The sequence below is a fragment of the Cetorhinus maximus genome, chromosome 5 (assembly GCF_964194155.1).
Source record: "Cetorhinus maximus chromosome 5, sCetMax3.hap1.1, whole genome shotgun sequence".
Taxonomy (NCBI): domain Eukaryota; kingdom Metazoa; phylum Chordata; class Chondrichthyes; order Lamniformes; family Cetorhinidae; genus Cetorhinus; species Cetorhinus maximus.
In genome coordinates this window covers 120,983,939-120,999,381 of record NC_135883.1, presented here as the reverse complement: position 1 = coordinate 120,999,381, position 15,443 = coordinate 120,983,939, and the positions used below count along the sequence as shown (strand labels likewise).

Genomic DNA, 15,443 nt, shown 5'->3' with positions numbered 1-15,443 from the left:
CAATTAGATCAATGACTCCCTTAATGGCTTTAACAGGCCGTTTACATATCAGCGCGAGCGTAGCTGACTCCGGCGTGCACCCACTGAAAGAAGTATCGCAGGACTGCGCGATGATGTCGGGATGCATGCTCGAAGTCATCATGCATCATTTTATGCTACAGCGTGTCGGGCTTGCCCCTGCACACCAACTGAAAAATCCTGCCCCATGAGCTTTTATTTTTTGCAAAACCTTTGATGTGGCACCTTATCAAAGCCTTCTGGAAATCTAAGTGCAGTACATCCACCAGCATATGTTACTTCTTCAAAGTACTCCAATGAATTGGTCAAACATGATTGCCCTTTCACAAAACCATGTTGACTCTGCCTGGTTAACTTGAATTTTTCCAAGTGCCCTGCTATACCATCTTTATTAATAGCTTCCAACATTTTCCCTATTACAGAGGTTAAGCTAATTAGCCTGTAGTTTTCCTGCTCTCTGTCTCCTTCCCTTTTTGAATGATGGAATTACATTCGCTATTTTCAAATCTAATGGAACCTTCCCTGAATCTAGGGAATTTTGGAAAATTAAAAATTACACATCAGCTATCTCACTAGCCAATTCTTTTAGGATCCTAGGATGAGGTCCATCAGACCTGTGGACTTGTCAGCCCACAGCCCCAACAATTTACCACTTCCCTGGTGACTGTAATTTTCTTGAGTTCCTCCCTCCCTTCCATTTCCTAATCTACAGCTATTTCTGGGATGTTACTTGTATCCTCTGTAGTGAAGACTGATGTAAAATACCTGTTCCAGTATTCTGCCATCTCCTTATTTTTCATTATTAACTCCCCAGATTCACTTTCTATAGGACCAATGCTCACTTTGTTGACTCTTTTCTTTTTTAAATATCTTTAGAAACTCTTACTATCTGGTCTTTATATTTCTAGCTAGCTTTCTTGCATTATAATTTTCCCTTCTGTATCAATCTTTTAGCCATTCTTTGCTGCTTTTTATATTCTGGCCATTCTTCTGACCTGCCAACCATCTTTGTGCAATTATATGCTTTTTCTACAAGTTTGATACGGTCTTTAACTTTTTTAGTTAACCACAGATTAACCAAAGGTCCTCCCTTTGGAATTTTTCTTTCTTGTTGGAATGTATCTATTCTGTGTATTCTGAAATATCCCCTTAAATGTCGACCACTGCATTTCTATTAACATATCCCTTAACCTAAGTTGCCAGTTGACTTTAGCTAGCTCTGCTTTCATGCCCTTATTTAAGTTTAAAATATTAGTCTTAGACCTATTCTTCTCTCCCTCAAACTGATTGTAAAATTCAATCATATTATGATCACTGCTACCTAGGGGTGCTTTCACTATGAGGTCTTTAATTAATCCTATCTCATTGCACAATATCAGGTCTAGAATAGCCTGCTCTCTGGTTGGCTCCAGAACGTGCTGTTCTAAGAAACTAACCTGAAAACATTTTATGAATTCCTCATCTAGGTTACCTTTGCCCAACTGATTTTTCCAGTCTATATGTAGATTAAAATCCCCCATGATTATCACTGTAGCTTTCTGACAAGCTTCCATTATTTCTTCCTTTATACTCCATCTTACTGTATGGTTACTGTTAGGGGGCCTGTACACCATTCCCATAAGTGACTTCTTGCCTTTATCATTTCTCATCTCTATCCAAACCGCTTCTACATTCTGGTTTCCTGAACTTAGGTCATCCCTCTCTATTGCGCTAATACCATCATTAATTAACAGAGCCACCCCTCCACCTTTTCCTAGTTTCCTGTTCTTCCTAATTGTCATGTACCCTTCAATATTAAAGTTCCAATCTATGTCATCCTGCAGCCATGTCTCTGTATTGGGTATGAGATTGTACTTATTTATTTCTATTTGCACAATTAATTCACCTATTTTGTTTTGAATATGCATTCAGATATATAACCTTTAGTTTTGTCCTTTTATTATTTTTGTACCTCCAGCCTTATCTGATTTACTCTTAGCTTTTTATTCTCAGTCCCTGATTATCATTTCCCACATTAATATCTTTCTCTCTTGCCTTGTCTCCACTCTTTGATTTACCACATCTTCCCAAATTTGATCCGTTAGCCCCACTATTTAGTTTAAAACCCTCTCTATTTCCCTAGTTATGCAGCTTGCTACAACACTGGTCCCAGCACAGTTCAGGTGTAGACTGTCCTCATGGTACAGCCCCCACTTTCCCCAGTGCTGCTGCCAGCGCCCCACGAACTGGAACTCACTTCTCCCACACCGGTCTTTGAGCCACACATTCATCTCTCTAATTTTATTTACCCAATGCCAATTTGAATGTAGGTCAGGTAATAATCCAGCTCCCACATGCTGCAGCCGTCACACATCACCTGTCCTGGCATTCTTAATGTGTTTTAATTAACTACTTAATTACGTTATTCAATTATTTACTTTTCTTCCTTCTATAATTTATTAAGCTTACTGCCAGTTCCTGTACTGGTTTAAACGTTAGAAATAGAATAGAACTTAACCACTTACAAGATACTCACCAAACGGCTAGGTTCTTTCCCCGCAGTAGAGCAAGAGCCAATACTCATGGGGTGAAAAAGTTGGGAAAAGCAAAAGGAGGGGAACACCTCCTTCCCGACTCACTCAACTCAGATATACACTCAGTTCCAAGCTGCACTCATTTACAAAGCTAGACTAAAGACTGTTGAATTTATGCTAAACTGAACTGCAGCTACAGCAAGCTAATTAACTGTGCAGCTCTCTCAGTACAGTGTGTTCATCCTGCCTAAGACTGGAAGAAATTTACTCTACTTACTTACTTACACAGTACTTTCCAGTTACTGCTAATTACAGACAAGACTAGATTTTTCAACAAGATTAACATTTTAAACTCCCCCACTCACCAAACTCCCAGGTATACAGATTTTTAATCAGTAAGGGAATCAAGGGTTATGGGGCAAAGACAGGAAAGTGGAGCTGAGGATTATCAGATTATCCATGATCTCATTGAATGGCGGAGCAGACTCAATGGGTCAAATAGCCTACCTCTGCTTCTGCATCTTATGGTCTTATACACAGTTCCGAGCTGCACTCTCACTTTCAACTGAAGGTCGGAAGTGGAGATGTTCACTAATGGTTGCACAGTGTTTAGTCACATTCACCAGATACTGTGCTTGCTACAAGTGCTTTGTCATCTGCAAATCTAACTGATGTCATCATTTGCCACCCCTGTCCTCACAATCTTAATGCCAGATTCTGCAAATGCTTCTTTGATCATTGCATCTGCATAGATGTTGAAGAGGACTGATGATAAACAACGTCCTTGTTGAACTCCTTGTCTAACTACACATGGTTATAACTCTCTTTTGGCTACTCTCACTTTTGATGTTTGTCCCATGTATAGATTTCTTATCAGTCGTCTATCTCTCCAATCTACTCCAATGTCCTTCAGCACTGTCAAGAACTTAATCCAGTCAACATGACCGAATGTTTTTTCTAAATCTACAAAGCAATCATAAAAGTCCTGTCCAAATTCTAAACTGCATTCACTCATTAATCTCATAATGCCAATTGCTTCTCTCATCCCTATTCCTCCCTGGAATCCAAACTGGCCATCTTTGATGTAGTTCTGCACCTTCCCACCTACTCCCTTTGTTACAATTCTCGACACAGCCTCTGATGTATGGACAATCAGACAAATTGAATGAAAGTCAGAACATCAGCATGCCTTTGTCTTCTTTCTTAGGGTGATCATCATTGTCTGCATGAAGTCCTCTGGCCAATCTCCTGATAATTAATTGTCTCTCCACAGCTTATTAAATATTGATGTTAAGTTCTTTCCCATGTTTTAAATCAACTCTGCAAGTATTTCATCTATTCCAGCCACTTTTCCGTTTTTTATCTAATTTGTTGCTGCTGTCATCTCACTTCCTAGAATTTCTGCTCTAATGAAATCAATGTCAACATTACTCTCTTCTAGGTCAATCATTTCAGATTTTTCATTTTTTGCATATAGTTCTTCAATATGCTCCTTTTTCTTATTTCATCAGGGTTTGTTAATAAAATAGCATCCTTATCTTCTTTTATGCTGTTCTTTTCAGTCCTTTAAGCTGAGTGTCACTAATCTCCTTTGTGCTTGCATATATAAGGCTTACCTCTCCAGTTGATCCAATTTTTTGCACATATTGCACTGCTCCTTTAACCATTGTTCTCGTGCCTTTCCTGTTTCTCTTCATAACTTGTTATTCAAGTGTCTGTATTTCAACTTGCCTTTTTCAGTATTGATATTCTTCCATTTTCTCCTTTCTTCCATCTTTTGCAACATTGCAGTGGTAACCCATTGTTTCTTGATCCTGTTTCCTCTTAAAAACCCCATGCTATTTGCCTCTCCTTCCTTGACAGACGCTTTAACCCGTTTCCATTGCTCATTGGTGTTGGCAGTATCCTTATCTTTTCAAGCCATTGTTTCATCTACTTCATTTACAAACTCTTCATTTATTTCTTTCAGCCTCTCCAGGTTCCACTGTTTTCTACATATTCCACATTTGGTCTTCTTCAGTCGGAATACTGTTTCCATTTTCACTAGATTATGATCTATGTCAGCTCCCAGCTGAGCTTTTGAATTCTTAGCACTATTCCTGCATCTTTGTCTCACCACTATACAGTCCAGCTGAAATCTTCCTGTATTGCCGCCAAGCATTTTCCATGTACATCATCATCTTTTATGATAAAAGCAAAATACTGCGGATGCTGGAAATCTGAAGCAAAAACAAAAATAGCTGGAAAAACTCAGCAGGTCTGACAGCATCTGCGGAGAGGAACACCTTCGGTCTGTCCGCAAGCATGACCCAGACCTCCCTGCCGCTTGCCATTTCAACACACCACCCTGCTCTCATGCCCACATGTCTGTCCTTAGCCTGCTGCAATGTTCCAGTGAAGCTCAACGCAAACTGGAGGAACAGCACCTCATCTTCCGACTAGGCACTTTACAGCCTTCCGGACTTAACATTGAGTTCAACAACTTCAGATCATGAACTCTCTCCTCCATCCCCACCCGCTTTCCAATCCCCCTTTTTCCAATAATCTATAATTTTTAAAAAATATTTTTCTTTTCCCACCTATTTTTAAATTTATTTTGATCTATCGTTTTATCTCCACCTTTTAGCCTATTTCCCTTCCCCCGACCCCACCCCCACTAGGGCCATCTGCCACTTGCTTGTCCTGCTTTCTACACTTAATGTCACCATTAGTACATTCCTTAGATAACATCACCACCATCAACACCCCTTTGTCCTTTTGTCTATGACATCTTTGGCAATCTCTTCTTTGCTTCCACCTATCACTGGCCCTCTATCCAGCTCCACCTGTCCCACCCCCCTCAACCAGCTTATATTTCACCTCATTTCTATATTTCCTTAGTTCTGATGAAAAGTCATTCGGACTCGAAACGTTAAGTGTATTCTTCTCCACAGATGCTGTCAGACCTGCTGAGTTTTTCCAGCTATTTTTGTTTTTGCATCATCTTTTATGATGCCTAAATCACTTGCTTGTTTTCATGAATCCTGTCCTTTATCAAAAATCCACCAGTCTTTGGCCTCGCTCATTTCCTTTTCCAAGACTACATGATCCTACTTCTTTGTCATATCTTCGTTCTCAAAATTGGAACAAAACTGTTCCAATCTCCCATAACAATTTCATAGCTCGTTCCACTCTCCTTGTCAATTTGTTTTTTTTATCCTATTATACATTTTATCAACCTCCTCATGTAGTTGTTCACTTGTGGGCATATACACCTGAATGATGTTGACTGGTTGCCTTAGTTTCACTAGCATCAGTCCACCTGACTTGCATTTCACTTCACTCATATTTGGCAGCTTCCTTGTCTAGCATTACTGCTACTCCCATTCCTTTTCAAGTCCTCCTGGGTATACTATTCTCGCTTCATTATTCATGAAGTCACCTTCTCCTGTCCGTTGTACTTCACACAACTATAGAATGTTTAATTTCTCCTTTACTATTTTTTGCTTCAGGCTCTCCAGCTTTCCTTTCCTGTTCACTGTCCGTACATTCCATGTTCCTATTCTTTTGATACTTCCTAGCTTGTATAAATGAGATTTCCCTGGATAGCAACCTGAGAGGCCTCACTTGCCGAGCACAACATCACCTGACCTTTTCTTGGCTATTTTCGGTGGTGGTTTGCCATTGCCTTCCACTGTAGAGTCACTTGAATCACCGAACACTCGACCATTGAGACAGGTAGCACTGGGCTACAATGATATCAGTAGCAGACCTCGCACATCTGATCTAACAAATAAGCAATCTTTTGGAAACAGGTTTGAGGTTTTCAACAGTCAATGATCAAGACTGATCACTCACGGCCAGAGCCAGGAAAACAGTTTCAAAACCATTTTGCAATCCAACTGTTCTGTAAACCAAGCCTGTTGCAAACGTTCTCAAAGAGTGGTGGAACCTGTTAACTGAATTGTCCTGTTTCTGACAGTGTGCTCCAGTTTATTTCTAAATAAAACAAATTTATTCAAGGGTAAATTGTCTCTACTTTGTCAGAATTGATATAATGGAGACACAGGGAGGGAGAAGAATCAACAAGTCTCTATACATTAGCTCTGGCGCTCTGACTCTTGCCATGTTTATGCTCTGTTACATGCCATTTCCGAAACCAGTGTCCAGACGTTTAATAGACCTTTGACTCACAGCCAACCTCCTGTAATCTCTCTTTTTAGGCCAATAGTGCCCTACTTCTTTCAATTGATTAGTTTCAACATATTTATTAAGCTGAAGGCTGAACAAATTTAGATGTTGCTACATTGCCCCAGCATGGCAAAATTGCACATTTCAACCCTCACTGGAAGCAGTGTAGCGCAGTCTGTCAACTGTTTCTGAAAACTGCCAACTACCAGTTAAACAAAACCAAGTTCTTTGGTTAGCATCCCCTGTGTCACTAGATTCCCTGAGAAAATTTTGCGAGCAATTGGACCACTGTTCTTCTGATGGCCAGCGCTTCACTGAATGGTCCTAAAGACCTAAATGTATCATCAAAAGTGCCCAGAGAGAACAGGAACAGAACAGGTAATAAATAATGGATTATTTTTTCCTTGTTTTATTGAGAAAGTGGGCCTTCAGCTTCCAGGTCACCAGAAATGCGACAACTGCACTTTATTTTCAGAAACATAGTCATGGTCTGACCGATATGTGACTCCTGTCTAATAGCAATGTGGTTGATTCTTCCTTGCTCGATTAGGGATGGACAACAATAGCAGTTTAGCAAGTGCCACCCATACTCATACCCACTGCAACTTTACCCCATATTGTGTGCCTTTAATTCACCACACGTCTGTGCCTGATTCGCTCGTCACATTTGGCAAGTGGCGAACATATTGGAAAACACGGATCACAAGATGCACTCCAGCAACTCATCAAGGCTTCTTCGACAGCCCCTCCCAGACTTGCAGCCACTACCACGTTGAAGAACAAGGGCAACAGGTACTGGAGAAAACTACCACCTGCAAGTTCCCAAAGTCACACACCATCCAGACTTGAAAATATATTGCCATTCTTTCATTATCACTAGGTCAAAATCCCTCAATTCCCTTCTGAACAGTGGGAGTACCTTCATTGCACGGATTTACCAGCTCCTCAGGGCCAATGGCAATTAAAAAAAGACACCATCCCTGCCTTCAAAGCAAACAACCCTCTCTATGCTACTTTTCCTTGGATATTCATTACACTTCATTTAACGCAGCTACCAAACAAGTATAACTGGGGCTCTTGGCTGTTGGGAGTTCCACAGCCAGATTAGTTACAGAACCAGTTATCAGGTCAAGTAAACACAGAAAAAGAGCAGGGCCAGAATTACCTTCATTCCCTTGACTTGCCATTGTAATTTAGTGGAGGGACAGCCGTTTGATACCTGCCAACGGGGAGAAAGTTCTTGCTGTGTATGGCACAGGATGGAAGGGTTCAAGTTCGCTCCGCCCAGTTTTACTCGCAATATTTCACAATTTTCAGAAGTAACTCCTCCCACCCCGCACAGTTTTATGCATTAAAGTTCTGATTTGCAAGCATTCAATTTGTCTGTCGCATTGAATAATCTCCTCGTCCTCACAATTGTCCCATTATTCACTCGATAGATTCTGTTGCAACAGCCGAGTGAAACCTTGACACGATCATCCCAGTGTCTCATTATGGAATTACATGATCCAGCTTGGTTCTGGCTGCAAAAGCCCGTGGTGGATGGTGTGAAACTTCATGTGGCTTATAGTCTTGGTGTATATAATTAAAATGACACTGAACAAGATAAAAGCGGATGCTGGAAATCTGAAACAAAAACAGAAAATGCTGGACAAACTCAGCAGGTCTAACAGCATCTCTGGAGAAAAATACAGAATGAACGTTTTGAGTCCTTATGACTCTTCTTCAGTTGAAGAAGAGTCATAAGGACTCGAAACGTTAACTCTTTTTTTCTCCACATGTGCTGTTAGAGCTGCTGAGTTTTTCCAGCATTTTCTGTTTTTGTGACACTGAGCAAGGTTTGGCTCAGAACAAGAACCTGCTTACTGTCTCAGAGTGAATATTATGGGTTCAAGTCCCACTCAGGACTGCGGTACAAAATCTAAGCTGTGTATCAATGCAGTACTGAGGAAGTGCTGCACTGTCAGAGGTGCCAACTTTCGGACACGGTGTTAAACAGAAGCCCTGAACCTTCTCGTACCTTCTCAGAAAGATATAAAATACACCCTGACACTATTTCAAAGAATAATAGGGAGTTTCCCCTGGTGCCTCATCAATATTTATGTCTCAATCAACATCGCAAAATTTTTATATATTTCTCTTTTCCCACCTACTTCTATTATTATTTTCACAATTTATTTCCTTATTGTTTATCCCCACCTTTTAGCCTATGTCGATCCCCTCCCCCCAACCCAACCCCACTAGGGCCATCTGTCACTTGCTCATCCTGCTTTCTACCCTTTATGTCACCATTAGCACATCCTTTAGCTAATATCACCACTGTCAACACCCCTTTGACCTTTTGGTTATGACATCTTTGGCAATCTCTCCTTTGCCTCCACCTATCACTGGCCCTCTATCCAGCTTCAACTGTCCAACCCCCCCTTAAACAGCTTATATTTCACCACATTTCTATTTCTCTTTAGTTCTGATGAAGAGTCATACGGATTTGAAACATTAACTCTGTCTTCCTCTCCACAGATGCTGTCAGACCTGCTGAGTTTTTCCAGCAATTTTTGTTTTTATTTCAGATTTCCAGCATCCGCAGTATTTTGCTTTTATCGCAAAATTAGATCATCTTGCCTTTAACACAGTGCTGTTTGTGGGAGCTTGCTGTGCACAAATTGCCTTTTCTACATGGCAACACTCTAAATGTACTTCATTGTTCGTGAAGCGCTTTGATATGGGCTGAGGTTGTGAAAGGCGCTACAGAAATGCAAGTCTTTCTAGCAGGCAAGTTGTGTGGCCGCCTGTCTACGTGATGGGGCGGGGCTTGCGCGGCGCGGGTATTAAAGCGGTGACGTCAGCGGCGCGCGCTCTCTCTCCGCCATCTTGTCCCCAGATCCCTTCGCGGTGAGTGAGCCGAACAATCGGTGCCCAATCTCCGCCATCCTCACCCCCATCAACCCGGGGGAAGCACCATCCAACACGGCCCGTGCTAACACTTACCCTCTGCTTTATATTGCAGCAGGACACTGCCCTTTTCCGGGACAAGAAGCAGCGCAATGGCCGAGGAATGGTGAGTGGCCCTCGGTCTGCCGCATCGGCACCCGGAGTGGGAACAGGAGCCGCCGAGACCGAGCGGGGAGGCGGCCCGATGGGGTGGGAGGGGGACCCGGCTGGAGACAGGGCGCGGGGAGGGGGGAGCAGTGGTACATGAACGGGGTCGAGCCTGGGGGACTGGTACTGGACTGGGAGCAGGGCCTGGAAAGCAGCTGCAGTTTCAGAGATTTGTTTTAGCCAATTGAGCTGTCGATCTCGCCCAGATGTTATGACTTTGTCGGCTGATGCACAGTGGATTTTGCAAAGCCATAAGAAATAAGAGCAGGAGAGCCTTGAATATATTCAACAACGGAATATCCAAAACTCGGGTAGAGAATTCCAAACATTCGCAACCCTTGAGTGAGGAAACACCTCCTCATCTCAATCCTAAATGTTCAGCCCTTATCGTGAGACTGTACCCCATGTTCTAGGTTCCCCAACCAGAGAAAGCAACCTCTGTGTCTACCCTGTCAAGCACCTGCAGAATCTTATATGTTTCAAAGCGATCACCACCTGTTCCTAAACTTCAAAGAGTACAGATCGAGTATACGAGGCCTTTCATTATAGGACGATACTTTCACCCCAGGAACCCATCTAATGAACCTTTGTTGCACCATGTCAAAGGCACTCATTCCGTAGATATGGAAACCAAAACTCTGCACTGTATTACAGATGTGGTCTCACCAAAGCACTATACGATTATAGCAAGACTTCCTTATATGCAATAAAGGCCAACATGCCATTTGTCATTCTAATTGCTTGATGTATTTGCATGCTAACTTTGTGTTCCTTGTATAAGTACACCCAAGTCTCTCAAGTTTTTGAGGCCGTTAAAGGATACCCTACAATTCTAGTCTTACGACAAAAGTGAATAACCTCATACTTCGCCACATTACACTCCATCTGCCTGCCACCTTGGTGCCTATTCCCTTAACCTGTCCATATCTCTTTGTCCTTCTCAGTTGATATTTGCACCTAGCTTTGTGTCATCATCAAACTTCCATTACTCTTTTATCTTTGACTAAGTCACTAATATGGATTGTAAATAGCTGAGACCCCAGCACTGATTCATGCGGCACTGCACTAATCACAGCCTGTCAACTTGAAAATATCCCATTTATCCCTACTGTGCTGCTTGTCTGTTAATCAAGACTTTGGTTTTGTTATACACACCTGCCCAAGAAGCAACAAGTTTGCTGTTCACTTGTCCCACTGACTTGTAATGGTTTATATGATGTGTTGACTAACTAACTGGCCAGAGTGAGAAAGTGGTGGAAATGTAAGATTATTTCTAGTAGAAGCATTTTTTATTCAATAATGGCAATATAGATATAACATATATATGTCAGTTCTAAAAGTCTCCTCACTTGATCAGTAAGTGTTTTTGAATTAAACTCCAAATATTTGGAATGGCTGCTTGTCGAAACATTTTGAAATTCTGTTGCAAGGTTGACCATAATTGTTGAATTTCAAGCTTCACTGGTCTTAATAGTTATATTACAATTAAGCTACATGGTTGGAATGATGAACTTTATGTCGGATACCCCTTCACTCGTAAGAATGAGTGAAAAATTTCTTCTGACGACTGTGTAGCTCAAAACCATTAACTTCTTTACTTGGTTTTGTTGCCAAAAAATCTGTAAGTTCAATAGAAGCAGGATTTTGTATAATGTATAATTTTTTGACAGCATAACTGCAGGCGGTGTCATGGATGTTAACACTGCACTTCAGGAAGTGCTGAAAACTGCGTACATCCACGATGGCTTGTGTTGTGGTCTCCGGGAAGCTGTCAAGGTGCTGGACAAGTGAGTACCTTTTAATAATGCATAAATGAACCTTAATCATTGGCGTGCAGCAATAGCATGAGCATCTGGTTACATACAATGGGAGAAAAACAGAAACCACTATAAATTGTATATTTGAATAATGCCTAGTGCTGATAACTTATTGAAATCTATGAAAAAGGGAAAGTTGTGATATTGAAATGAGTTTTGTTCCGGCAGGTTATTGCTAAAATTCTTTTAAGATGTACTGACTAGCAAATTGCTGAAGCCATATATATAGTTAAAATGTCCAGTTTAAAAATGGTAGGTATGATTCCAGTGTACATGCTTGTAGATCAGTTTCTTATTTAAACATATAGAAGTTTACAAAATTATGAGTGGCATGGACAGAGTAGATAGAAGCTTTTTCCCAGGGTGGAAGAGTCAATTACTAGGGGACATAAATTTAAAGTGAGAGGAGAAAACTTTAGAGGAGATGTGTGGGGCAAGCTTTTTACGCAGAGGGTAGTGAATGTCTGGAATTCGCTACCAGAGGAGGTGGTGGAAGCAGGTACGATAGTGATGTTTAAGAGGCAGCTTGACAAATACATGAATAGGATGGGAATAGAGGGATACGGACCTGGAAGTGCAGAACATTTTAGTTTGACAGGCAATATGATCGGTGCAGGCTTGGAGGGCCGAAGGGCCCATTCCTATGCGGTACTTTTCTTTGTTTCTTTGTATCATCAGTGTTGTGAAATTAGGATAAGAGTGGAATATTGAAAGTTTTCGCTGAATGTGAATGTTAAGTTTTGTTGCAGCTGAGTTTGTACTTGGGGTGCCCCATTTGATCGATGTGACTAGAGGGGTGGGGGAAAATATCAGACAGGCTCTTGACTCCTGAACATGAGTCAGTAACTCCTACTGGGATGTGCATGTGAGTGCCTGATGGCTCCACAATATAACAGTTGGCAACTCTGTTCACGCAGAAGTCACATAAAAAAGTGAAGCATTGAAGGCCTTGTTGCTGTCAGTAGAACTGGAGTTGCTGTATTTGGAAGACGTCTGTGATTATATTGATCTTTGATGTTGAATCACTTTCAGGGTATCCCATTGCTGTATCAAACCTCATAACAAGACCTGATGTTCATTACTGTTCAACACCTATAATAATATTCCCTCAAATTTAGCAAGGGACCTATGTTAAACCTATCAGGATATTGCTCTGTTTCAAGAACAGTCCGAGTGCTGGTAACCATCAACCATCAAACTTATTTTTACACATTTATATCTGTAGTTCTTAAATAACATCTATTGTTTTCCTTTGTGAAATTGATATTAATGGTCATATTCATTTGAACAGATTAGCTTACATAATGTTTGTATGCTGCCAAAAATAGATTAATTTTGAGATTTATTTTTACTCCCAGGCGACAGGCTCACTTGTGTGTCCTGGCAGGCAATTGTGATGAGGCACAATATGTTAAGTTGGTAGAGGCACTCTGTGCTGAGCATCAGATCAACTTGATTAAGGTGAGTGCCCTGAATAAAAAATTACTGGCACTTTGATTTAATAACCAACCTGTGTTCCATTATCTGTTTTCAATTTAAAGTACTATTCTGGATTTGCTTTTTTGTTCATATCATTAACTATCTTATGAAACACCAAGATTAGCTCCCAAATTCCCCAATCTTTCCTCATAACTTAGCCCTTTGCATCATTGCAGTGTTTGTTTCCTTTTTCTGTCGGTGACCAGGACTGATTTGTATAGAGTACTGTTATACTTCAATTGCCCCCTCTGGCATACAGGCTGCTAATTTAATTGTAGAAAAAATGCAGCTCTGTCTATTTGCGTAGTTCATTGGTTATGAATCCGACTTGGGAATCTGTAAAATTGTCACCATTTGCCATTTAATTTCTCCACTTCTGTGTTTAGGTGTTAACTTCCTTATGGGTTTTTCGGCACCTTAATGTAGTACTAGTAAATCTTGTTTAGTAAAACTAGTAAAAGTTGCCACTGTTGAACTCGATCCTGTTTTCACATGACATCTATGTGTATCTCCACCAAGAATGATTGGGTAGCAATTAGACATGGGAAATATATATTATTCTTGCTCCCTAGCAATACCACTAAGGTTAGCTTTTGCCCTAACTAAGGCTAGTTTACTGCATATGCAAGGCAGATTAAACCTGGGACTTTATTAGCCTGTTGGCTTAAGCTACTGAATGTTTAAACTCAGCTGATGTCTTTTGACTATCCCAGTTAAATTTCATATAGGAACACCTGGAAATTAATAGCACCTGGGCTTCCTGAACCTCTGGCAAACGCTGGGATTCAGCGAATTGACCCAGTACATGGTTTGGGAACCTGAAAAGATGACAGATTTCCTCCTTGAGGTTTCATTTGTTTCAACGAGTTTAAGCAGTGATTAGTTGAATTACTGTAGCCCCACCAGAAAGGTCTGCCATTTGATTTCTGATCTCTGTTGAGCTCCCAATCTCAGCTGCTGGGGATGCTATAATTGGTGCCCCCAGCTTAGGAGAATGGGAATGAGTTGATTGTGATGCCACTCATTTATTAGCCAATTTGCTTGATGTTGAAGCTATATTTAGTAGTGGTGGCTTGGATGTGGAACATGGTGCCTGTGGAACTGTACCCCTCTGACTTGCTACCTTGGAGGGGGGAGAATGAGAGTTGCACTGTTGAGTTATTTAACTCTAAATTTAAGAATGAATGATTGTAGATATTATTTATCTATGTGTGTGTGTATGTATGTGTGTATATATATCCTGTGTTGGATGTAGAATGGAATGACAGTACTGTATCTGTGATGACCACTTGGCTCCCTCAACAGAAATCAAATGAAGAAAAGTGCCAGAATTGTTACCCAAAAATGTCTGAGATGCAGTATTTGTCTTACCATATGTTAGTGAAACTTGGTGGCCTTGATAAGATGCTATATAACTGCTTTTTCTACATTAAAGGTTGATGACAACAAGAAACTTGGTGAATGGGTAGGCCTGTGCAAAATAGACCGAGAAGGGAAACCTCGCAAGGTTGTAGGCTGCAGTTGTGTTGTTGTCAAGGTGAGTTATTTACATCAGTTAATGGCTAAGCTAATTTCTAAAAACTATTAGCCGTACTCCAATTACTTACTGGACACACAAATAAAGAAGTGTGGTTTTTTATATATAAATATATATTTATTAATATAATTAACTTGAACTAAAAGAAAGACTGCCCATTCATATGGCATTACCTGCAATGTTCCAAGTTTGTGATCATGTTACAAAATTAATACAAAAATTGATTAAAGTTAACAAATGTTGTTTCTTTTTAGGATTATGGAAAAGACTCACAAGCCAAGGATGTCATCGACAACTATTTCAGAGGAAAGTGATATGTTTCATAAATAAAAACAAAAGCTAATTTTCTGACTCAATTTTTTGACTGTGTGTGAGATGGATTATGCTGTTAGCAATATGGGTCTTAGCAAGTTACTTTCTAGTCTTTCATAAAATAAGATGGTGAAGTTGTGGTGAGAATGTTCCTTGCCAGAGGACATTAACTTTTGTAAACAAAAATTTGCCAAAAGGACTACTCTGAATGACTCAATGGAGAATAACCATTACTGTATCTATGATGATCACTTGGCTTCCTCTACTGAGGTAAAACGATGAGGAGTGCCAGATTCATTACCCAAAATTTTTGAGATACAGTGCAGGCTAATATTTGCTACAGTAAAACTAAAACTGAGGAGAATGCTTTTTAGTAGTTCTTTGTATACAATGGATATGCATATAATTATGAAGTGCTTCACAATGCATTGAAGTTTTAAGAACATAAATAGGAACAGAAGTAGACCATCCAGCCCCTCGAGTCTGCTGTGCTATTTG

The 15,443-nt window shown here is 40.6% G+C and overlaps 2 protein-coding genes and 2 non-coding genes across 5 annotated transcripts in view; 3 read left to right on the top strand and 1 right to left on the bottom strand.

Annotated features, from left to right (window-relative positions):
- slc18b1 (solute carrier family 18 member B1) overlaps positions 1-8,022 on the bottom strand; it is a 66,462-nt gene extending 58,440 nt beyond the window's left edge. For both annotated transcript variants that reach the window (XM_078542405.1, XM_078542406.1), the window contains exon 1: positions 7,867-8,022. In XM_078542405.1, coding sequence (XP_078398531.1) covers positions 7,867-7,888 — 22 coding nt within the window. In that variant the 5' untranslated portion in view covers positions 7,889-8,022. The remainder of the gene's footprint in view (positions 1-7,866) is intronic.
- Positions 8,023-9,585: 1,563 nt separating this feature from the next.
- On the top strand, positions 9,586-14,989 carry rps12 (ribosomal protein S12). The gene is made up of 5 exons (XM_078542392.1): positions 9,586-9,759; positions 11,471-11,587; positions 12,976-13,078; positions 14,532-14,633; positions 14,888-14,989. Exons 1-5 carry the CDS (start codon positions 9,746-9,748, stop codon positions 14,945-14,947), a joined length of 396 nt encoding a protein of 131 aa, XP_078398518.1. The 5' UTR covers positions 9,586-9,745; the 3' UTR covers positions 14,948-14,989.
- On the top strand, positions 11,298-11,368 carry LOC144681174 (small nucleolar RNA SNORD101). Its single transcript, XR_013576706.1, has one exon. It is a non-coding gene; the product is annotated as a small nucleolar RNA SNORD101 (small nucleolar RNA).
- Positions 14,368-14,454, top strand: LOC144681189 (small nucleolar RNA SNORD100). The gene has a single exon (XR_013576719.1). It is a non-coding gene; the product is annotated as a small nucleolar RNA SNORD100 (small nucleolar RNA).
- Positions 14,990-15,443: the final 454 nt, after the last annotated feature.